The sequence below is a fragment of the Leucopleurus acutus genome (assembly GCF_964270905.1).
Source record: "Leucopleurus acutus genome assembly, chromosome: 18".
Classification (NCBI taxonomy): Eukaryota; Metazoa; Chordata; class Mammalia; order Artiodactyla; family Delphinidae; genus Leucopleurus; species Leucopleurus acutus.
This window is the reverse complement of record NC_139160.1, coordinates 69,303,823-69,329,717: the sequence shown is the minus strand read 5'-3', so window position 1 is coordinate 69,329,717 and position 25,895 is coordinate 69,303,823. Positions and strand designations below refer to the sequence as shown.

The 25,895-nt window shown below is 40.7% G+C and overlaps 1 protein-coding gene across 2 annotated transcripts in view; it reads right to left on the bottom strand.

The window, feature by feature from the left end:
- Positions 1–22,056, bottom strand: part of ITGBL1 (integrin subunit beta like 1) — a gene marked incomplete at both ends in the record, with an annotated part of 215,289 nt that extends 193,233 nt beyond the window's left edge. For both annotated transcript variants that reach the window (XM_082859496.1, XM_082859497.1), the window contains 2 exons: positions 20,815–21,032; positions 21,959–22,056. In XM_082859496.1, coding sequence (XP_082715622.1) covers positions 20,815–21,032; positions 21,959–22,056 — 316 coding nt within the window. The remainder of the gene's footprint in view (positions 1–20,814; positions 21,033–21,958) is intronic.
- Between the last annotated feature and the right edge of the window lie 3,839 nt (positions 22,057–25,895).

Here is a 25,895-nt window from a genome sequence, read left to right as displayed (position 1 = left end):
CTTGCACAAGGTCACACAGTAAGTGACAATAGTGAAGAAAGAACAGTTTGTTTTGTTTTTTAATTCTAATTCCCAGGCACTTTCCTGAGCAGCCTGCCTCTGCATTTCCATCCTATCCAAACCTTCTCACTTAGCCCTCCCAAAGGAAAGATTTTTTTTAATATAAATTTATTTTATTTATTTTATTTTTGGCTGCATTGGGTCTTCTTTGCTGCATGCAGGCTTTCTCTAGTTGCAGCGAGTGGGGACTACTCTTCGTTGCGGTACACAGGCTTCCAATTGCGGTGGCTTCTCTTGTTGCGGAGCGTGGGCTCTAGGCATGTGGGCTTCTGTAGTGGTGGCGCGAGGGCTCAGTAGTTGTGGCGCATGGGCTTAGTTGCTCCGTGGCATGTGGGATCTTCCCGGACCAGGGTTCGAACCCATGTCTCCTGCATTGGCAGGTGGATTCTTAACCACTGTGCCACCAGGGAAGCCCAGGAAAGATTATTAAATTCAACAAAGGCTTTATTAATAACAGATCAGTGTATTGCCACTCATAAGTCTTAAAATTCTTCATTTGGCATATAAGCATGGATACTTGAGATATAGACATGCATGAACGCCAGGCAGATTGATGAGTGACATATGCAGGATGTCCCCAGAAGCCTCATATCATGACCCAAAGGTTGACATACCCACCTTCAAGGCACAAAGGAAACCCTCATGATGATCTAATCAGAATTGTTCAGTTTTCTATATACAATTTTCTTCTCTCCCTGTGCATTTCTGTCAGTTCACATCTCTTTGTTCTAAAAAAGGCTCTCTCTATATTAAAAATTACATGTATTTGAATTTCTGGATTTCATATTATGAACACTTTAATTTTATAAAAGCATTAAAAATTTCTAATGTGATTTGTTCATAATAGCCAAAATATGTAATACACAAAACAACACTAGTTAATGTCAATGAAAATAACAAATATATATTCAACTCTCCTACCTATGTTTTCTTTCACTTTTATAGAAAAGGAAAGCCAAAGGTTGTAAAAGAGTTTTTCCCACTGCTGGCTCCGGAGAATCCTTCTTATTTGGATAATACTTGGTGCTAAATGCAATCACTCTAAGAATTTCAGTTACAGCTAAGAGAAATGCTCTTTGTTGGTATGACAAGTAATTTTAGTCCCAGTGAGTTCTGCTACTTGGACTTCTTTTGATGCTAAATGAATGAGGTGTTCTTTCTTCTGCCCAGTATTTGAGCTTTTATGCCCACTATCTCTGACATAAGACAGAGAGTCAAAAATCTGCTTCTCTAAGAAAAAAATCAAGATATATTTTAAATGTAAAAATGAGGTCCCTGAAAATTATGTTTTCATTTCAAGACTCCAAATTCATGAAAATATTTTCCCTAAATATGTGGTTTTAGGAAAACTTTATTATGCTTGAAGAGAAGCTGCCTGTTGATTTGGGGGATAGATTTCTTCTCAGGTTACTCAGTATGATAGATGGAGAATAATAATTTTGACTACCTCTTACAAGTTATATGAGAGGTGAATGAATTCATACATGTGAAAATATTTTCCAGCAAAGTACTCAAATATAAATAGATATTTTCCCATTATTCTTTTGTATTACTAATGCAGCCCTAATTTTAGGGCTCAAATCTATCCAAACAAGCAATTGAAAGAAGTCTATCCAGTACATAGCTAACATATCAAATATTTTCTTTCTTTCATTCTTAAAAACAAATTTTTCTTTCTTTCTTTCTTAAAAATTTGACCAAGAAAGCAAAAAAAAAAAAAAAAAACAGTCTGTAACTTGTCTTTTGGAGAAGAAAAGGTTTAATTAAATGCCCAAGTCGTTTTGTTTAGAAAAATAACTAGTTTTGTCTAACTGTTCTGCACAGCAGAAAATGACAGCTCTGAAAGAGCAGTAATGACCAGTTAGGAAATACATTTACCATGATTTGATTTTCTGATTTTGGCTTCTTACTGTCTCCATTTGATTAAATCACAAATTAATGTTAACGCCTTGCTATGAGAGAAGTTTCTAAGCAATACCAAACTCACTGACCTTTTTAAAAAAAAATTTTTAGCCTGGCTTTTCCTAGGAAATATCCAGATAAAATAATAAAACAGGAAACTGGAGTGGGTAACTATTGACTTGGAATAATTTGATGTTTGAACGAGTGACTATGTACAATTAGGATGATAGGACCTTTGGCATAGAAACTTGTCCTACCACATAAATTAGGACTGAGGTTACACAAGGTCAAACCAGCAAGCATTCTTCTCAAGGTCTTATTTTTCTTTTCCCTTTACAAAGCCGTCATTCTACCCAGCCTTAAGTAAGATGATTTAGAGTAGACAGAAGAAAGAGTTCTATTACAAAATGTAGTTTCTTATCTGCCAGGAAATGTGATCCTTGAAAAGACAAAGCACTCTTTTCCAAAGAAAATGAGATTTGCAACCTTCTGGCAGCTTTCAATCTTTATCAATTTAAGAGTTAATGGAAAATAGCTTGAGAATTTACCTGTGTGAGGCTCAGAAAATGCCCTGGCAGGTCCCCCTGGTCCTCCCTGTCCCAGCAGTTCTATACTTCTCCCCCTTCTCAGATGTGACTCGTGACCTTGAATCCCAGACGAGGCTCGGAATCTACATTTCCCAAAGGACAAAGGCTTCAGATCTCCCAGTTCCACCCGGTTTGAAGTTTGCTTTTGCCAAGATCCTCAACATAGGAAGACACTTTTATTAACACTTCTGTTGACTGGTGATACCCTCTTGCGTGTCTTGGAGCCCGACTCACTCTAGTGGAAATGTGTACATGCTTGTGCAAGAGCCAGAGTGCTAGAGAGCTGTGTGCGTGTATGAGTGTGAGCGTGTGTAAGCAATTTTAAATCGAATGCTCTTTCAAGTCTCCCATATCAAAAAACCAAACACAAAAAATAACAAAACCCGCAACCAACCAGAATGTTCACTAATAGGCAAATAGTTTAATGAAGTAATACATCCATACTATATAGAACACCATATACCTATGAAAATTCTTAATCATAAATACATATAAAAACTAGAATGAGGGCCATGATGTATTCCTAAAGAGAAAAAGCAAGAAAGAGGAAGGGAAACAACCTACGTGTGTGTGTGTGAGAGTGTGAGTGTGTGTATGTGTGTTCTTAACACGCATACTTATATAATCATGGGAAAATATGGACGTATACACCCTAATTTAATATTAACTCCAGAGGTTATGATTAAAAGTAAGTCTAAAGGGGAGTCACAGCACACATATATTTAACTTACTTGATTTCCATTATATGTGCCTGGGCAATTAAGGTATATATTTGGCAATACAGGGAGGTGGAACAATAATTTAAAGGCATAGAAATTCTGTCATTCCATCCACTGAGTGGAGGCCCCAAGTGGGTATGAAATGGAGCAAGAAAGTGACATTACCTCTGGGGGCTGAGTTTCTTGATGTCTATTTCTTAGTGTCAGTATATTACTGGGCTGAGTAGCCCCAAAAGAATGATTCAGCCAAAGCCTGAAAATGTCTTCTAGCCATGGAGTAAACCCCCAGTTACTAGTGTTTACTGTGCTTTACTACTGAGATATGGTGGAATAAACTCAGACATGGAGCCTTCCTCGGAGATTTGTCAGGGTAATATTTAAACGTCAGATGTTTGATCTTTGCGGTGACGTAAAACCTGTTCTCTGCCTAAGATGCAATACTGCTGTATTGATTTTTTATTCAATAAATGTATATTTTTTTTACTTTTTGTAGCAAACATGTATCATGTTTTAATAATTTTAATATACAGATAAATCAATTGAAAATTTTAAAATATTTAAATACATAAACAATTTTTGTATTCTCTCTGGTAAGTTATATTCTGATAGCCAGACATTTAAAAATTATGTCTTCTCATGGAAATAATAACCTCATAAATACTTTGAGGCAAAAAAGTAGTATATGTTGACCATGTAAACAGGTACAGGGAATATATGTCCATAACTGGTCACTTAGTTACTAGTAAATACATTTAAAAGCAAAGACGTATTCCCTTTTGCCTTAAAATAATCCCCTTAGAGATGCCAGGTTTAATCACAACAGTAATAATAGCTACCATTTAGAGTGATCATTAAACATCAGTGATTCCATTAGCTGCTTCATGTGTATTTTCTCACTTAAACTTTACAATAACCTTCCCCAGAGTGTTAATCAGAGCCCATCTTAGAGAGGAGCAAACTGAGCCTTGCAGAGTTTACCAAAACTGTTGAAATCCACGGAGCAGGTAAACAGGTATGAAATCCAGCCCCACTGGTCTCATGAGTTCGAGCTGTCAACCACTGTACATATTCTATTCGCCCTACGTTAATAGACTTGAACTTTTAAAATAAAACCATTGTTTCAGACAGGGTTATATTTAGCTGCCGATGACAGAAAACCCCAAAATGACAGGGGCTTAAAGACATAAAAGTTTATTATTTTCATGTGCAACAGCAATCCAGAGGTAGGCAGTCCAGTACAGGTGTGGCAGGCTCCACAGTCTCAAAAAAATCCAGATTCCTGTCTTGTGGCTAAGCTATCCTCATAGGTGGCCATATACTCATCCCTTGATTCAAATGGGCTGCTGGAGTACTAGTTACAAAAGCCAAGATGTGGAAGCAACCTAAGTGTCCATCAGCAGAGAAATGGATAAAGAAGATGTGGTACATATATACAATGGAATATTACTCAGCCATAAGAAAGAATGAAATAATCCCATTCGCAGCAACATGGATGGACCTAGAGATTATCATACTGAGTGAAGTAAGTCAGACAAATATTATACATCACTTATACATGGAATCTAAAAATAATACAAATTTATTTATAAGACAGAAATAGACCCACAGACATAGAAAACAAACTTATGGTTATCAAAGTGGAAAGGGATGGGGAGTGATAAAACAGGAGTATAGGATTAACAGATACAGACTACCATATAGAAAGTAAACAACAAGGACCTACTGTATAGTACAGGGAACTATATTCAATAACTTATAATAACCTATAATGGAAAAGAATGGAAAAAAAGGAGATATATATACACACACACACATATATATATATATCCGAAAATCACCGTGCTGTACACCTGAAACTAACACAACATTGTAAATCAACTCTACTTCAATTTTAAAAAGGGGGGCTGCTGGAACTCCAGGTGCAATCTAGGCAGGAAGAAAGGTGGAAAGGCAAAACAAATTCCTCCTACAAGTTAGCCCCCTTCTGGTTCCCACAACACCTCCCCCTGTGTCTTCTGTCTCCTAATCAAGCTGTCTTCCCATTAATGCAATCTGCTTCTTAAGTTAGAGGATCTTAAATCCAGAGAAATATAAAGCTGGTTTATCTCATCATTGTACTTATTTCCTTTTTTCTCACTGTGGAGGTATGATTAGAAAATTCAGATGAACTCACCAGAGAATAAAATTTCTGTAATAGTAGAATTTATTGTTATATGCAAAACCATACAAGAAGATATTATTGCCTTGAGAATATAGAAAATTTACAATTTGGTTTATATTTTTCAGACTGCCAGCTATAAAAAAATCCTGAGTGGTTTCTGCATCCAAACCTAGACTCAAGGCTTTAGCATGTAACAGGGGGCTTTGAGGAGTTTCCAAACTCTCCATAAAATGTACATAGGATAAAAATATGTTAGTGACAAGAGTAGTACTATTATTCATAAAAAATAGGAAAGGAAGATGTTTTAATCTTTCCCCTCTTTGAACAAAGTTTTAGTGTTAGAAAAAGAGAACTTTAGGGCTTCCCTGGTGGCGCAGTGGTTGAGAGTCCACCTGCCGATGCAGGGGACGCGGGCTCGTGCCCCGGTCCGGGAAGATCCCACATTCCGCAGAGCGGCTGGGACCGTGAGCCATGGCCGCTGGGCCTGCGCGTCCGGAGCCTGTGCTCCACGGCGGGAGAGGCCACGGCAGTGAGAGGCCCGTGTACCAAAAAAAAAAAAAGAGAACTTTACCAAGTATTAATTGTAATTCAAATGTGACTTCAGCAGCCTAATAACATTTAATTGACAGAATAGTGAAAAAGACAATCAAATTAGGAGCCAACCAAATAATTTCTCACTGTCTTCATGAAATGTATTGAAGAGGCAGTCGCCAGAAGAATTCCCCAATAAGATACTGATTTGTAGCAGGTTTACACACGTGATAACAATCCCAAGGTGCCTTTTCTATCAGGAGTACTAGCATTACAAAGATTTGAAAATGGAATGTCTCCCCCGCTACAGGTAGCAGTCCCCCAGGAAGATAGGTTATGTGTGTGTGTCTCTGTGTGTAACATTTAGATGCACACACATTCATAAACACACACATGTGAATGTGATTGTGCACATATTTTTATATTCACATATACGTGATATCAACACATACATATGTAAACATGTTTGAAGACATACTTATGTATTCACATGTATATGACATGTGTGTATAAAATTAAGGTAGAAAATACGTATTCATACACACATATATATGCTTGTATGGGCAATCAGAATATATATGTACAAAGAGAACCATCTCAGGCCTTGTTATTTATATTATTTATGTTATTTATAAATACACATACATTATAAAGCAAGATGTGAAAAAAAGTAAATGTACATATAACATTAATACCTGAGGACATCAACCCTCAGGATACAGACCAAGACTTCAAAGACCGTGGACGAGCAAGAAATAAGATGATAAAAATAATAGCTAAACTCCTTGCCCCAAATGAGCAGAATTTGGAAATGAAATAAAAATTATGAGTAGTGAAAGAAACAGGAGTCTGAAGAGGGGAGGGATGACAGAGGCACACAACTGGGATCCTGGGGGTTTTAAGAACTAGAATGATTACTATTCAGTCTTAAGGTGTTTACATTCCTGTGATTAAACAACCCCACCCCAATGTCTCTAGAACATTTAGTAATGTTCATTAAATACAGCTGACCCTGAACTACACAGGTTTGAACTGCACAGGTCCACTTATAATGTGGATGTTTTACAATAAACGTGTACCACAGCACTCCAGGAACCATGGTTGCTTGAACCTGCAGATACAGAACGGCCGCTATGGAGGGCCGACTGTTATATTCAGATTTTCGATTGTGTGGCAGTCAGCAACCCATGCATCGTTCAAGGGTCAGCTGCACTCAAAAACTCTGTGAAAGTGAGTTATTTTGATTTTGTTTTGTATTGTATTGCTTTTCCCATTTTTGTAAGCGGAATGAGTGGGTTCTGAGATCAACCTATTTGAGATCAAGACTTTGGAGGAGATTAAGGAACAGCCTGGAAATACAGACATCTCAGTGGAAGTAAGAGACAGAAGCAGAAACACACTGAGTGTAAGCCTTGCAAATTTGCAGAAATCTTGGGGTTTCCAGTTAAGAAAAAGACTGAAAATTCCAGATTCACAGACTAATCACACAGTATTGAGGGGAGGGCTCTGGAAACTTCCATCCAAGTCAATTATGATGGTGAAAATTGGGGTGAAGTTTTCAGGGACAGGAACACAAAAGTTAGCTTCTGAGATAAAGACAGAAATGAGGGTCAGAAACCTAGAAGTCCACTGAGTTGGAACATGACCCAGTGAGTCTTGGTCTCCTCAAGCTGGCCAGGGCTGAAAGCTCACCCAGACTTGACACTATGGAGCAGGCCTGTTGTCTGAGGTGAGATAGTTCCAAACACTCACTGACAGTCAAAGGAGGAAATGTGAAACATAGATTGAGACCCAGAAGAAGATATGACATGGAAGGAAAATCACTTTTTGGGAGTAAATATCTTAGGACAAAGTATCACAATAGGGTAGAACAGGGACATCTGACAAAAGTAAGCATAATAACTCAAGTGACCTACTCATCACTCATATGGGCTTGGCATGATTATTATCCCCATTTGATACTATTATTGTCCCCATTTCACAGGTAAGGAAACAGACATTAAAAGCATTTGAGTAACTCGCCCATAGCTCCACAACTGGCAAGTGATAATGTCAGGCATTGAACCTCAGCAGTGGCTGAGGTTCCAAGTCACTCTTCATGTTCTGGACCCAAAACCTGGTATTCCTTATCATCACTGGTGTGGAAAATTCTGGATCTAGGAACATTAGATCCTGTAGATAAGCTCTGAAAGATGGAAAAGACAGTACTTGCATAGCCTGGATGGAGCATAAGAACAGGCAGGTATTAATGGCCTTGGAATCTCTCTCCCTTATGTACACACATCATGGCCTTCCTCTTGGGCTTTATAGAAGGATGGCTATGGTAGGAAAAAGAAGGGCCCAAAAGATGTTCACATCCTTGTTCCTATAAATATGTAAGTATGTTACCTTACATGGCCAAAGGGACTTTGCCAATGCAATTAAGATCACAGATCTTGAGATGGGAAGATTATACTGGATATCTGGTTGGATCCAATCTAATCACAAGCCCCCTGAAAAGTGAAACACTTTACTTTAACCCCATCCTGTCTGGGCAGGGAACAGACACCCTCAGGTGACCTACATGCAGAGGCAGGGCCAAATCCAAACTGAACCCCAGGAGCTGTGCAAACAAAGAGAAAGGGAAATCTCTCGTGCAGCCTCAGGAGTAGTGGATAAATCTCCACAGTTAACTTGATGTACCCTGCACCTGTGAAATACCTGAATAGACAACGAATCATCCCAAAATTGAGGCAGTGGGCTTTGGGAGCAACTGTAGACTTGGGGTTTGCTTTCTGCATCTAATTTGTTTCTGGTTTTCTGTATATCTTAGTTTAGTATTTAGAGCTTATTATCATTCGTAGATTTGTTTATTGATTTGGTTGCTCTCTTCCTTTTTTTTGTTATATATAAATATATATATATATATTTCTTTTTCTCTTTTTGTGAGTGCGTATGTGTATGCTTCTTCGTGTGATTCTGTCTGTATAGGTATGCTTTTACCGTTTCTCTAAGGGTTCTGTCTGTCCTTTTTTTTTTTCGTATACTTTGTAAGCACTTGCTATCATTGGTGGATTTGTTTATTGATTTGGTTGCTCTCTTCTTTCTTTTTTTATTACTTTTTAATTTTTTTACTTTAATAATTTTTTTATTTTAATAACTTTATTTTATTTTATTTATTTTTCTTTCCTTTTTGTTTTCTCCCTTTTCTTCTGAGCCATGCAGCTGATAGGGTCTTGGTGCTCCAGCCGGGTGTCAGTCCTGAGCCTCTGAGGTGGGAAAGCTGAGTTGAGGACATTGGTCCACCAGAGACCTCCCGGCCCCACATAATATCAATCAGTGAGAGCTCTCCCAGAGACCTCCGTCTCAACGCTAAGACCCAGCTCCACTCAACGACCGGCAAGCTCCATGGACACCCCATGCCAAACAACTAGCAAGACAGGAACACAACACCACCCATTAGCAGAGAGGCTGCCTAAGATCATAGTAAGTTCACAGACACCCCCAAAACACACCACTGGATGCGGTCCTGCCCACCAGAAAGACAAGATCCAGCCTCATCCACCAGAACACAGGTACCATCCCCCTCAACCAGGAAGCCTACACTAGCCACTGAACAAACTTTACTCACTGGGGTCAGACACCAAAAACAACGGGAACTACAAACATGCAGCCAGTGAAAAGGTGACCAAACACAGTAAGTTAAGCAAAATGAGAAGTCAGAGAAATACATAGCAGATGAAGGAGCAAGATAAAAACCCACCAGACCAAACAAATGAAGAGAAAATAGGCAGTCTACCTGAAAAAGAATTCAGAGTAATGATAGTAAAGATGATCCAAAATCTTGGAAATAGAATGGAGATAATACAAGAAATATTTAACAAGGACCTAGAAGAACTAAAGAGCAACACAAAAAAGGATGAACAAATGATGAGCAACACAATATGTGAAACTAAAAATTCTCTAGAAGGAATCAATAGCAGAATAACTGAGGCAGAAGGACAGATAACTGACCTGGAAGATAAAAAGTGGAAATAACTACTGCAGAACAGAATAAAGAATGAAAAGATAGAGGACAGTCTCAGAGACCTGGGACTGGGACAACATTGAACACACCAACATTGGAATTATAGGGGTCCCAGAAGAAGAAGAGAAAAAGAAAGAGACTGAGAAAATATTTGAAGAGATTATAGTTGAAAACTTCCCTAATGTGGTAAAGGCAATAGTCAGTCAAGTCCAGGAAGAGCAAAGAGTCCCATACAGGATAAATCCAAGGAGAAAGACACAAAGACGCATATTAATTAAACTATCAAAAATTAAATACAAAGAAAAAATACTAACAGCAGCAAGGGAAAAGCAACAATAACATACAATGGAATCCCCATAAGGTTAACAGCTGATCTTTCAGCAGAAACTCTACAAGCCAGAAGGGTGTGGCAGACATATTTAAAGTGATGAAAGGGAAAAACCTACAACCAAGATTACTCTACCCAGCAAGGATCTCATTCAGATTCCACAGAGAAATTAAATCCTTTACAGACAAGCAAAAGCTAAGAGAATTCAGCACCACCCAACCAGCTTTACAACAAATGCTAAAGGAACTTCTCTAGGCAGGAAACACAACAGAAGGAAAAGACCTACAATAACAAACCCAAAACAATTCAGATAAATGGATTAAATGCTCCAACCGAAACATAGACTGGATAAATGGATAAAAAAAGAAGACCTGTATATAGGCTGTCTACAAGAGACCCACTTCAGACCTAGGGACACATACAGACTGAAAGTGAGGGGATGCAAAAAGATATTCCATGCAAATGGAAATCAAAAGAAAGCTGGAGTAGCAATTCTCATATCAGACAAAATAGACTTTAAAATAAAGACAATTACAAGAGACAAAGAAGGACACTACATAATGATCAAGGGATCGATCCAAGAAGAAGATATAACAACTGTAAATATTTATGCACCCAACATAGGAGCAACTCAATACATAAGGCAAATACTAACAGCCATAAAAGGGGAAATCGACAGTAACACAATCATAGTAGGGGACTTTAACACCCCACTTTCACCAATGGACAGATCATCCAAAATGAAAATAAATAAGGAAACACAAGCTCTAAATGATACATTAAACAAGATGGACTTAATTGATATTTATAGGACATTTCATCCAAAAACAAATGAATACACTTTCTTCTCAAGTGCTCATGGAACATTCTCCAGGATAGATTATACCTTGGGTCACAAATCAAGCCTTGGTAAATTTAAGAAAATTGAAATTGTATCAAGTATCTTTTCCGACCACAACACTATGAGACTAAATATCAATTACAGAAAAAAATCTGTAAAAAATACAAATGCATGGAGGCTAAACAATACAATACTAAATAACCAAGAGATCACTGAAGAAATCAAAGAGGAAATCAAAAAATACCTAGAAACAAATGACAGTGAAAACATGACAACCCAAAACCTATGGGATGCAGCAAAAGCAGTTCTAAGAGGGAAGTTTATAACAATACAATCCTACCTCAAGAAACAAGAAATATCTTAAATAAACAACTAACCCTACACCTAAAGCAATTAGAGAAAGAAGAACAAAAAAACCCTAAGTTAGCGAAGGAAAGAAATCATAAAGATCAGATCAGAAATAAATGAAAAAGAGATGAAAGAAACAATAACTAAGATCAATAAAACTATAAGCTGTTTCTTTGAGAAGATAAACAACATTGATAAACCACTAGCCAGACTCATCAAGAATAAAAAGGGAGAAGACTCAAATCAATAGAACTAGAAATGAAAAAGGAGAAGTAACAACTGACACTGCAGAGATACAAAGAATCATGAGAGATTGCTACAAGCAACTATATGCCAATAAAATGGACAACCTGGAAGAAATGGACAAATTCTTAGAAATGCACAACCTGCCAAGACTGAACCAGGAAGAAATAGAAAACATGAACAGACCAATCACAAGCACTGAAATTGAAACTGTGATTAAAAATCATCCAACAAACAAAAGCCCAAGACCAGATGGCTTCACAGGTGAATTCTATCTAACATTTAGAGAAGAGCTAACACCTATCCTTCTCAAACTCTTCCAAAATATAGCAGAGGGAGGAACACTCCCAAATTCATTCTACGAGGCCACCATCACCTTGATACCAAAACCAGACATGGATGTCACAAAGAAAGAAAACTACAGGCCAATATCACTGATGAACATAGATGCAAAAATCCTCAACAAAATACTAGCAAACAGAATCCAACAGCACATTAAAAGGATCATACACCATGATCAAGTGGGGTTTATCCCAAGAATGCAAGGATTCTTCAATATACGCAAATCAACGTGATACACCATATTAACAAATTGAAGGAGAAAAACCATATGATCATCTCAATAGATGCAGAAAAAGCTTTTGACAAAATTCAACACCAATGTATGATAAAAACCTTCCAGACAGTAGGCATAGAGGGAACGCACCTCAACATAATAAAGGCCGTATATGACAAACCCATAGCCAACATCGTTCTTAATGGTGACAAACTGAAACCATTTTCACTAAGATCAGGAAGAAGACAAAGTTGCCCACTCTTACTACAGTTATTCAACAGAGTTTTGGAAGTTTTAGCCAGCAATCAGCGAACAAAAAGAAATAAAAGGAATCCAAATTGGAAAAGAAGAAGTAAAACTGTCACTGTTTGCAGATGACATGATAGTATACATAGAGAACCCTAAAAATGCTACCAGAGAACTACTAAAGCTAACCAATGAATTTGCTAAAGTAGCAGGATACAAAATTAATGCACATAAATCTCTTACATTCCTGTACACTGTTGATGAAAAATCTGAAAGAAAAATTGAGGAAACACTCCCATTTACCATTACAACAAAAAGAATAAAATACCTAGGAATAAACCTATGTAAGGAGACAAAAGACCTGTATGCAGAAAACTATAAGACACTGATAAAAGAAATTAAAGATGATACAAACAGATGGAGAGATATACCATGTTCTTGGATGGGAAGAATCAACATTGTGAAAAAGACTATACTACCCAAAGCAATCTACAGATTCAATGTAATCCCTATAAAACTACCAATGGCATTTTTCATAGAACTAGAACAAAAAGTTTCACAATTTGTATGCAAACGCAAAAGGCCCCGGATAGCCAAAGCAATCTTGAGAAAGTAAAACGGAGCTGGAAGGAATCAGCCTCCCAGACTTCAGACTATACTACAAAGCTACAGTCATCAAGACAGTATGGTACTGGCACAAAAACAGAAACATAGATCAATGGAACAGGATAGAGAGCCCAGAGATAAACCCACGCTCATGTGGTCACCTTATCTTTGATAAAGGAGGCAAGAATATACAATGGAGAAAAGACAGCCTCTTCAATAAGTGGTGCTGGGAAAACTGGACAGCTACATGTAAGAGAATGAAATTAGAACACTCCTTAACACCATACACAAAAATAAACTCCAAATGGATTAAAGAACCAAATGTAAGGCCAGACACCATCAAACTCTTAGAGGAAAACATAGGCAGAACAATCTATGACATAAATGACAGCAAGATCCTTTTTGACCCACCTCCTAGAGAAATGGAAATAAAAACAAAAATAAACAAATGGAACCTAATGAAACTTCAAAGCTTTTGCTCAGCAAGGGAAACCATAAACCAGACGAAAAGACAACCCTCAGAATGGGAGAAAATATTTGCAAATGAAGCAAATGACAAAGGATTAACTTCCAAAATATGCAAGCAGCTCATGCACTCAATATCAAATCAACAAATAACCCAATCCAAAAATGGGCAGAAGACCTAAATAGACATTTCTCCAAAGAAGATATACAGATTGCCAGCAAACACATGAAAGGATGCTCAACATAACTAATCATTAGAGAAATGCAAATCAAAACTACAATGAGATATCCCCTCACACCAGTCAGAATGGCCATCATCAAAAAATCTAGAAACAATAAATGCTGGAGAGGGTGTGGAGAAAAGGGAACCCTCTTCCACTGCTGGTGGGAATGTAAATTGATATAGCCACTATGGAGAACAGTATGGAGGTTCCTTAAAAAACCAAAAATAGAACTACCACACAACCCAGCAATCCCACTACTGAGCATATACCCTGAGAAAACCATAATTCAAAAAGACTCATGTGCCACAATGTTCATTGCAGCTCTATTTACAATAGCCAGGACATGGAAGCAACCTAAGTGTACATCGAGAGATGAATGGATAAAGATGTGGCACATATATACAATGGAATATTACTCAGCCATAAAAAGAAATGAAATTGAGTTATTTTTAGTGAGGTGGATGTACCTAGAATCTGTTATACAGAGTGAAGTAAGTCAGAAAGAGAAAAACAAATACCGTATGCTAACACATATATATGGAATCTAAAAAAAAAAAAAGCGTTCTGAAGAACCTAGGGGCAGGACAGGAATAAAGACGCAGAGGTAGAGAATGGACTTGAGGACATGGGGAGGGGGAATGGTAAGCTGGGACAAAGTGAGATAGTGGCATGGACTTATATATACTACCAATTGTAAAATAGATAGCTAGTGGGAAGCAGCCGCATAGTGCAGGGAAATCAGCTCGGTGCTTTGTGACCACCTAGAGGGGTGGGATAGGGAGGGTGGGAGAGAGACGCAAGAGTGAGGGATATGGGGATATATGTATATGTATAGCTGAGTCACTTTGCTATACAGCTAAAACTAACACACCATTGTAAAGCAATTATACTCCAATAAAGATGTTAAAAGAAAAAAAAGTAAAGCACTTTTCTAGGCTGTGGTGAAAGAGGGATGTGCCAATGCAAGACGCTTAGAGGGCGGCATCATGAGAAGGATCTGACACCTGCTGTTCGTTCTGAGATGCAGATGGGTATGCAAGGACCCAAGAGAGGCTTTTGGGAGATAAGGGACACTCTAAGTTGCCAGCCAGCAAGGAAATAGGGACCTTGGTCCTACAACCTCATGAAACTAAATTCTCTTAATGTCGAATGACCAGGAAATGAATTCTCTCCAAGAGTCTCCAGAAAGGAACAGAGCTTGCCAACACCTTAAGCCCTGGGAGACCCACGTCGGACTTCTGACCTACAAAAGTATAAGAAAAGACATTTGTGTTGTTGAAGTCAAAAGATGAGTGGCAATGTTATAGCAGTGACAGAAAACTAACACAACGGCAGGCAGGATATGGAACTTAGGAAAATGTCTGGTCTCACGTTATAACTCCTCAGACAGGGAATTCGTCAAAGGACCAAATCAGGGATCTCTGCTCCTATGGCAATGGTCCTCCACCTCCAGGCCCTGAGCATCACGAGGCACCAGATCAGACTTAAAAATCTGTGTCTGAGGCCCAGGGACCTGGGCAGCTTTTGGCGGGGGGGTGGGTTCTGATACCAAGAAGCATGGGATGGCAGCTTTAGCATCATGTCTCAAAACATGCTGAAAGTCTTTGAGAACCCTACAGTGGCGGTTTACGCTCTACAAATTTAAAATCGGTATCAGAAATAAATTTGTTCCCATATGTTCCATTCTCCTTCTGGTGAAATTTTACTTAAAAGATAACTGCTGAACTTGTCACATTGACACTATTTGATCTCAACACTATGATGTTATAAATACGCTCTTCTGGATTATCAAGGTGTGCAGATGATCTGGTCCAAGGCCAAGGTATTTCGGTGTCTACAGTAGAGGTGCAGAGTGCGGTCCAAATAAAGCCAGACAGTTGAGAGAAAGTCATGTGCCGGTCTGGCACTTTCTTTGAGAATGAAAACCTTTAATTTTTATGTGTCCCTTGGGGTAAGACAAGATGCATTTATCCAAAATGGATGAACCTAAGAGGCTAGAGCTCAGAAAAGAAGCTTGCATGACATGGGGAAGCTAGTGGTGCGGGCTCCTTGAATGTGTTCTCCAAAACCTCAAGACATGTGAAGGCCAGGATGAAAACACAAGCAAAGAGGCAACCAAGAAGCTGGAGCCTGTCTGTTCAACACACTCGTTTACTGGAGAGAGCGCTAAAGAGCAGTGAATGCTCTTATGTGCTTGGTGCTCAGTGAAGGGGCAGAGGGCATATTGAAAAGAAGTAAAGGGTGGTAAATACCAGGGGGCCCAGGCAGAGGTAAAGGAACGGGCAAGTAGGACAGGACAAGGTATGAAGGAAGAAAGAGAAGGTGAAAAATGGAAGCTGACAAAGAAAGGAAAAACCAAAGGGTGATTCCACAAAGTAGTCTTGGAGACAATTATTCAACAATCTAAGAAAAATGCAACTGTGATGAAAAAGCAGGTCAAACAGTCCTAGGAAAGACTATAAAGAGCCAGAAAGTCCAGTTCTCACGAGTAATTATATACAATTCTTATACTATTTATTTAACAGTGTAGAAGTCAGAAATATCTGCAAGAAAAAAGGTACTAATATTTGCATATTAGGTGCATTTCCACATATCTTAATTATTTTCATACCATGTGTGTTTACATATATAAATCAACGCTTACAAGGATCTTTATAATCTGAATAAATGTATAAATACATAAATTATATTAAACATATTTATACATAAATATTAAAATTTCTTCTGAATAATACCATGCAGAATGTAAAGTTCTTTACCTCCATAAAGACATTCCAGCAAAAGAAACGAAGTTTCAGAAAAATCAAATGACTCTCAGGGTGACGGACAGAAACAAGTTAACCCAAGTTAACAATTCAGACAAGATTCCTATCCAACCCCAGAAGTACCATAAAGTCCAGACTCATTCTTCTAGGAATAATTATTCATTTTACAGCAATTCCAGATAAAAATAAGTGTTTTTAATTTAATAGGGACTTTTCACCATTGATTAGGAGTTATCTGGTTCTTCTCACTTCTGCCACAGGCCTGCTCACTGACACCATCATACTCATCCTTGGGTACTAAAGCATGCTGATTCTACCTTCCAAAAGTCTTTAAAAATGCCTCATAATTCTTATTCTCTCTCCCAGGACTATAATTTAAATAGCATCTAACCTGAGTTCCTCCCCATCAAGTGTCTACCCCAACCTGCTGGGCCCCCAGACACCATATTACTTTTCAAGAATCAAAGCATTAATCATCTATCGCTCCCATGTTCAAACTGCTTCATGGCTCCTATATGCTACTTACCTGAGCACAAGCTTCACATTCAGGTCCAAAGCTCTCTACCCCATGTCCAACTATAACTCTCAATATATCTTCTACCACTTTCCCCACAGCCCTAAGATCCAGCAAAGCCAAACCCAGAACCCCTCACTCTTCTCCAAACACACCCACGTGCATTTCTGCTTCTAAACCATTCCTTGAATTTTTCTTCACTCAGAATTCCAAAAGTCTACCTCTTGGATTAAAAACCTCCTTATACCTAAAGATTTATGTCCAATGCTACCTTTTTCTAGAGAACTTTTAACCACAATATTTAATTCCTACCTTAATGGAACCCTCATAGAAATCTGTAGAAAGTCATAGTCTGCATTGCTTTATAGGCATTTGGTATTTCTCTGAACCTTCCCACTCAGTGGGAAGCTGTAATATATTCGTCATCTTTTATCGCACCTTTAACAGCAAACAGAGTCTAGCAAACATACAGCACTTCATAGTATTTGCTAAATTGGATTCAATTAGCTCTTCCAAGTTCCTAAAACTGAAACTCTTTTTTTTTTTTGCGGTACGCGGGCCTCTCACTGTTGTGGCCTCTCCCATTGCGGAGCACAGGCTCCGGACGCGCAGGCTCAGCGGCCATGGCTCACAGGCCTAGCCACTCCGTGGCATGTGGGATCTCCCCGGACCAGAGCACGAACCCATGTTCCCTGCATCGGCAGGCGGACTCCCAACCACTGCACCACCAGGGAAGCCCCTGAAACTCTTTTAAGTGATATATTTCAAAAGTGATTTTAAAAGATGTTTAAGAAACCTATATTTTATTTAAGTGTAATCACAGGTATTCAGAGGGTTATCCAGGATGCCTTGAAGTACTAACTGAAAGTTTGTTTTTATGCATCCAAACATTTGACTGTCCTCAAAGAAATGAGAACCAAAATGAGTGTACTCCTCATTAGATAATCACACCCACAGGAACAATCGTTGGGCCAGACCTTTATGCTACAGAAGTCCAAGGAAGATTCATGTGCCAGGAGCCAGTGGAGACTTGGAGAAACAGACCACCTGTGATAGTGTAAACGTCATCACTCTCAACCAGCGCAACTAAAATAAGTATGTCTCTTATGATTCACAGTGTAAGGATCCCAATGTACTTGACTTTAAAAGGGCATGGTGCATCTCCTACAGCTGCTCTGAGGCTGGGCCAAAATAGTTATCCTTACTTGACCTTTTGAGCTTTGGATCAATAACAGGCACAGACTACATTAACAAAACAAAATTGCTTTCACTGCATCAAATGACCAACAAATACAAAGCCAGCTTATGTATCTATCAATCTCTCTATCTTTCTATCCATCCATCTAGCCATCCCAGCTCACCTTTTGTGCATTACAAAATAATGTGTTATGTAGACATATATAAGCATATTAATGTGTATTGAGCACTTGGTGCAAAACACTTTTCCAAGTCTTTTGCATATGTTAAACCTCACAACAATCCCATAAGGTAGGTACTTTATTATTCCCATTTTACAGATGAAGAAATCAAGGCTCAGGAAGTTTATGTAACTGCCCAAGTTCATACAGCTGTTAAGTGTGGGATTTGAATCCTGAAAAATCTCCCCCAGAGCCCATAGTCCTAACCACTCTACGAGACACTCCCAGAGCCTGATTTTGTTCTCTTCACGGAGGTGGGGGAAGTCTCTGGAAGCTACTCTATTTCTGGAAATCACCTATAGGGGTTTATCATAGAGGTAAAGGCTCAGGAGCACATAAAAACATAAAAGACAACCTGCTACATTTCTATCTTGCTGGCTATAATATAGGAATTATTTCTTGAAGGCGTAATTGAGTAGCTAAACTTGAAGCACAGAACAGGCAGGCAAGCTGGCACGACCACCAGATAGGCTGTGTGTAAGGCTGTCCTCACTGCCCTTGCAAATGTAGCCAGCACATTCACAGGGGCAGATTCTGCACCAGGCCTGGAGAGTAGGTGTCAGTGAGAAACAGTCAGAAGAGGACGGAAAACGAACACAGTTATTTCATTCAGCCTTAAATAAAGAGACACATTTCACCTTCTACGGGAATGCACACACTAGCAAACAAAACCATGCATGACTCAGTGCCGCATTTTGTACCAAGGAGGAAGGAACGTAGTGACAAAGATGGTAGGAGGAAACAATGAATCATTTCCCATGGGAGGTAAACAAAAGTATACATACCATAGCATTAGTTTCACAGAAAGGGAACTGATCAGCTTCCTCAAAAGGGGAGTTTTATCTGGCAACCAAAACTAGCTCACTGGCTGAAAAACTGCATCTTGCTTCTTACTTTTCCAATGAAATGGCGATACAAAAGTCCCGAAAAATGTGTTCAGACTCATGATATTGAAGAGGCCTTGCCAGAGGCAATCAAAGCCAGAGAAGCCAGGTAGCAGTTGAATTTGGAATGAAATATTAGACAATACTTAGCTTTCATTCCAAAGGGCTGCCCTTAATAACACTGCAGCTTGTGGGAGTGACAAAGCTAAAATAAGTTGTGGCATTCAATATGTTTGAAGGATTGAGCCGCAGCCTTCAAGGCTAAACAAACACTCAGAAGCACCTGTGCCCCTCCAAATTACTCATATGACTATATTTTTTTCATGGCCAAACAGCCTGCATATTAAGTATCCCCCACCCCCTGCACTTCTGGGCCCAGATGCCAAGGAAAAAAAAAAACATTTTGCTATAAACTGATTCGTGATCTCTCTGTTAGTGTTGGACTCTCATTCTCAGCTACACTGTGGGTAAAATAAGTAGATTTTTTTTTTCCTACGTATTTGCCAAACCCTGGTGGGAAGGCACTGTGTAGTCCTTTTACTGACAGAGTGTCTGGATCATTCACAATGACCTGATTGAGGTTCTTTGGCCCTAAGCAAACAGCTCGGTTATGTGACACTGGTTAGAGGTTAGGGGTATTCTCTATGAAGAAACAGCTTGACCCTTTCCAGTATCAGAATCCAAATCACTCCTTAAAAATGTGCAAGGGAAATGAATGTATTTTCACGCCACCCTTACAAAATACCAAGTTGCACCACAGCCGAGAAACTGGAGCCGCTAAAACAATACAAAAGCCATCGCTTCCAAGAAAATAGGGCCCTGCTTGTTTTTCAGATAGTTTTCTGATATGTGCTTCTCTTTGTGAACTATATGCTAAGTATGAGAGGGCAAGTCCACGTTCAAAGACACAGTCTGCTCCGCTGGAATTTAGGAAAATAATATCCCCCTGTGTTTCCTTGGTAAAAATAAAATACAGGCCAGAAACTAACACAAGATTGTAAATCAACTATACTTCAATTAAAATAAAATAAATACAGGCTAACAGTCTGCAAATATTATGATTAATATTCGTGATTAGAGTAGGAGAGCCCAGCGAAATAATTCCATTTACGAGGCAGTTGGGAGATTTGGTCCGTAATACGGAACTAAAAGTAGAAGCTAAGTGAGATTTATAATTAAGCGAATGAATCTTACACGTATTATTTCCACTGAAGTTTGGACCCCAGGGCGGAGACAAGCGTTAAGAGACATGATTCCGGAATTGGGGAGCAAAAGGAAGGCCTCCCCAGCGGCGATAACTTCCAGGGCTGTAGGCGGGGCCGTCCCCACCCCTCTCGCCCCGGGTGCGCGTGCGTCCCCGCCCTGGCGGGCGCGGTGGGCCAAGCGGAGGGGACAGCGCCGCCCCCTTACCTGCACAGGTGCTCCCGTCGTAGGTCTCGCACATCCACTCATGGCACTCGCACAGGGGCCCGAAGTACACGCCGGGCTCGCTCACGTGACAGATGCAGACCCCGCAGTCGCACCGGCCGCGGCCGTGGCACAGAGCGCCCCCTGGGGGCTGCCCGGGCGCCCGGCACCGGCGCTCCGACTCGGCCCGGGAGAGCCGGCACGCGGCGCCCAGGCCGCTTCTGCAGGGGCGACAAACCACAGCAGGGCCACGGTCAAGCCCAGACACTGCCCCTTCTGCTTGGGGCCCACGTTGCCTCCCAGGGTCCACCCAGATCCCAGATCCCAAACGGAGACGTGCAACCCCATGGATAGGACCAACGTTTCTGGGACCCCACGTTTCTCTGGGGACCAAGCTGATACCACCCACGGGCCATCCCTTAAGAAATGACCACGACCCAAAATGTCCAAGTGGTGACCTGCCCACCTGAGAACAGGACCATCTTCCAGGTGGACTAGGTGATCCGGCCCTGCCTCTTGGCGTTTTGCCACTGAATCTTACATGCATATTTAAATACAAATTAACCCAAAGTATGACCCTTGGCTGACTTTTCAGTTCTCTTTAAAAAGTCCCATTGCTAGCTGGTGGCCAGGGGCAGTTATTTTATGAAAAATAAGAGATGAATATATAGAAAGAGCTTTACATGTTATGATAGCATAGTGCCTAATGCATTTTCAAGTTGCAATAAGCGATGCTTATGAACTATACTTTTGAAATGTAAAAGTTTGGTTATTGTGATGTGCCCCAAATTCTCTTTTAAAATGTAATGCAGAATGTAATACAGACCCCATGGAATAACTCTGCCCTATAGGCGGTGAGTACACCCAGGTACACATAGGATGGCAGATAACCCTCCTGATATGTATTGGAATAGGAGGAAACTATATATTCATTTAATGATTGTATTTTTCCAAAGGAAAAGCAAAAGGACAAGGGTAAAGCAATACACAGTGTAGATGTAAGGAAAGGAATAGGAACAGGTTGAAAACAGTTTATCCCGTGTCCAACTTCCTAACTGCTCTTGGCTTAGGGCAGCCATCCTGAAGCTTGAGTCCTGCCACGCAAAGCAGGGCAGGTCTGTCTGAAAGAAAAACAAATCAGGCTTACCTCAGAGATGGCGAGAAGCTTTGAGGAACAGCTGACAGCCCCACAAAGAGAAGGGAGGACGCCAGCAGCAAGAAGTTCCCGAAGCCTGCGGGACGCATGCTGAGTTTCCCGGCTGCGGAGGCCAGCAGAGCTGCTGCAAGGTGGTGCACACGGGGCCGGGGGTCGGGGGAGGTTCGGGGGGGCAGAGGTGCCACCAGCAGATGGCCGGGCAGAAGGACCCACAGACACCCAGGCGTGCAGGTCCGGGGCTCTCCCCGGAGCTGCAAGGGTGTGGGTGAGCTGCCTGCTAGGATTTAGTCAGCAGCACTGCTCTGGGCGGGGTGCTGGTACGAAACCCCTCAAGTGGAGAGTCTAGGCAGGGAAGTAATTAGAAACAGTTGTACAAGCAGATGGTTTATTTTGCCATAAAAAAAAAAGAAAGAAAAATTCCTGTTCACAGATTTGAGAAAATCGTTTCTTTCTTCAAGTGCAGGCCCCAGAAATATTTGACAAGAGGATATTTGGGCTGGCTGATGTTAAAGGGACAGATAAAATAATCCCTGTGATGGGAAGGGGAAGGGGGAGGTTGGTGATGTCAGCAAGAACACTTGCGGAGGGAATTAGTTTCACCACATGCTTTTCAAAAAGATGCACTGTTTGACTCTTTGAGGTATGAGTTGTGAGGGGCAAGCAGAATTGATAGAGAGCACTTTTTTGGACTTTTGATCCTTTGTTTTAAATTATGGGTCTCTCGTTTCTTAATCCTTTAAAGAGGGTGTCACGCTTCTAGTTGTTTGGGCCAGTAGTTTATCACACCACATTTTTTCTTAACTTGGACAGTTCAAACTGTAGTTGTCCCAAGTTCACCCTATTCTCTGCCATGGATCAAGTATGAGAAAATAAAATGTGTGATTTGTGTCAATGGCACTGAAGAATCATCAGTGTCATTTGTGAAGCACATACTGTGTGCCAGTCACTTCATATATTTTATCTCCAATTGTGACAATAACCACACATTCGTTTACTCATTAGGCAAACACAGGTTTAGCATCTGTTAGGTACCAGGCTCTGGGCCAGATAGGGAATTAAGGAGACAGGATCCCTGCTCTCGGAAGCCACTGGGCTAGCAGACATAAAACAAAATCACAAATATAAAAGGAAGGAATGTTGAAAGTTACTTCTAGCTTAGCTCCAGGCATCTGATCTAATCAAATGGCATTTGAGCTGAGGGCTGAAGGAGGAATAGAAGTAAGTTGGGTGGAAATGGGGAAGAGGTGGCAGAGAGTGGGGTAGCATTCTTATTCCCATTATAAAGATCAAGAAACTGAGGGCAAAGGATGATCTCTTGCTCAAAGTGACTGATTTGCTCAAATTCACACAGGCAGTTGGGGTTCAGCTGAAAGCTGTGAGCCCTCAAAGCTCCCACATTGTCCCCTCCATTGTGCGGTCATCTGGGAGAGGTGTTGCGGAAGGTTCTAGGGAAGGGAAGAAACATTCTCCCTTTGCCCTAAGAAGACCTTTAGATGCAGTGGATCCTTGTGAAATAGAACCATCCAAGCAGTGGCCCTGGTCTTAAAATCAAGGATCATATAACAGGATGGGATCTCTCCTGTCATTTACCTGAACAGATATAAGACCACCCCCAACACTTACCAAGAAGGAAAAAGGAGGTCTGAACAGAGCCCACACTTTTTCTCCTGCTTCACCAGACTCCATCTGTACCAGAAGAGGTTCTGCCTGGGGCACATCCTTAGCCCAGGCAGCTAAGCCTCCTTCAAAGTCTGACCCTTGGTCGACCCTTGGGCCCAAGGGTGTACACGCTGGTGGAGAGATCTGCCATCCGGAGGACAGACTGGGGAGAGGTGTGCAAAGGCCAGAGAGTGGTCTGGGCAGGGAATTCTGGAGTCATGGGTACCCACAGTGTGGTTTAGAAGGAGCCACAAATGCTCATTGGCAGGTGCCCTGAATCACGTGAGCTACTCATCCTGTAGGGGAGGAGGTATGTCTGGAGAAGAGACAGAGGGAGTCACTAAACCAGTCATTTCCTAAGTGTGATTATCTGTGAATGAGCCGCAGCAGCAGCAGCGCCTGGGGACTTGCTACAAATTAAAGTTCTCAGCCCCACCCCCAGACCTACAGAAATCACCAGCTACATTTTAACAATACTGCTGAGAACACTATTTGCACATCATATTTGGGAAGCTTTGCAAGCCCCGGGGCCCAGGGCTGGGGCCATGGATGCCTGGATCTAAGGATGGTAGCCACACTCACTCCTAGCTCAACTCCTGGCATCCTGTTCCTTCCTGGCCACGTTGTAACTCTATGAGGACGTAGGAACAGGCTCTCCTGCCAACATCTAAAAACCTTGGTGACTCAGAGAATATGGGAACCATAGAAGGGAAGCATCAATTCCAAAGCCTCACTAGGAATTTGCAATGAAAACATGGAACTTTTAATAAATGAGTCATGTATTACTTTTTGCGTATTTTCTGAGGGGAAAAAAAGAATCGCTGTGGAATAGGGAACTGGTGTTTGAACATTTCTTTCAGGAATTAAAACATTTCTTTTAATCTCCTACAGTGTACCGTGCAATGAGGAATATTATCATGAGCAGCGTGCAGCTGTGAAGCAGAGATAGTATGTTCTAGGTGACTGAAAGTATTGAAATATTCAGATCATTATATCACTGCGACTCAGAAATAACATTCCCAGAAAGTTGAAATAGTTATATTGCAGCTGAGTTGGTAACTCAGTAGAAAGTCTAGGATCCACACAAATTCTGGCAAGATAAAAGAAAATAACTTAACATTTTCACTTTTTAGCAAACTTTGGTTTAATTTTTTTCTGCCAAAGTACCAAATATCCTGGAACGACCTACTTTCTTCCCTCTCCTAGTTTGCAGAAAACTGGAGGACACACATCTCTTGAGGGCCAGTGTGGAAAGGACCCAATTGCTGTGTGAAAGGTCCTGGGTTTCTCACTGGCCCCAAAGACCCTGTGACAGCTCTGGGGGAAAGGCCTGGGGGGTGTCCTAGTATCTGAAACCAAGCTCAAAGCGATTGAAAACATCTTAATCCTTAAATATAGTTCTGAGTCCTCAAGTCACAAACTCATAGAATCTGGGGTTCAAGAGATATTTTAAAGGTCGTCTAGTCCAAAATTAAATTTATTGACAATGTACAGCACCCCTGCCAAATAATTAGGTACTGAGTCTACTCGGTAAGAATGAAAACTAAGGGAAACACACCCTTCCTGAGAGCAGCTCTGAAGTTTTTACCCCTTGGTTCCAGATCTGCTCTAAGAGGCCTTTTAAAATAATGTCCTGGCCATGAGCTGCTTAAAATATTTTAAGATGTCTAATATATGTGTTCCCCAGGCCCACCACCTGTCCACATACTCCCCAAATAATTCTACCCTTTTCAAGATACACATCACCATTTCCATCACCTCTCCCTTGTGTATTACACTGTCAAGCCTCTAATAGCCTGGTTTCCTGAGCGTTTTTGCTTTGTCTGGTGTGGATGCTTCTGTAAAGCGTGGCAGGTACCACTGAGACCATAAGGTAGGTGTGGTTGAAAGTGCGGGGAACTGCTGTTTGGGAAAATGGGCCTTGTACATGAGGGCAGAGAAAGACCGAAGAAAGGCAGACCATTCCAGATGGCTAAGAGGCAGGTGTCATAAGCAAGGGAACTTACATACGAGGCTTGTCTTGGATGATGCAGAATGAGTAGATCTCCGCACCTGCACACCAGTATCTTAAAAGTTTATTCAGAGGCCTTCACGGAGCATATACGGTCCAGATGGTCTTGACGACACGTTGCTCTCTCAAGGCTGCATCCTTCTAAAGGGCTCTCACTGTGGAAAAGTGGACAGAAGGTACATTCCAAGGGCAGAAGAGGAGAGGAGGGGCCTCTGATTTCCGAGGTCCGGCTCACAGGTCAACTGGTGGTCACATCCT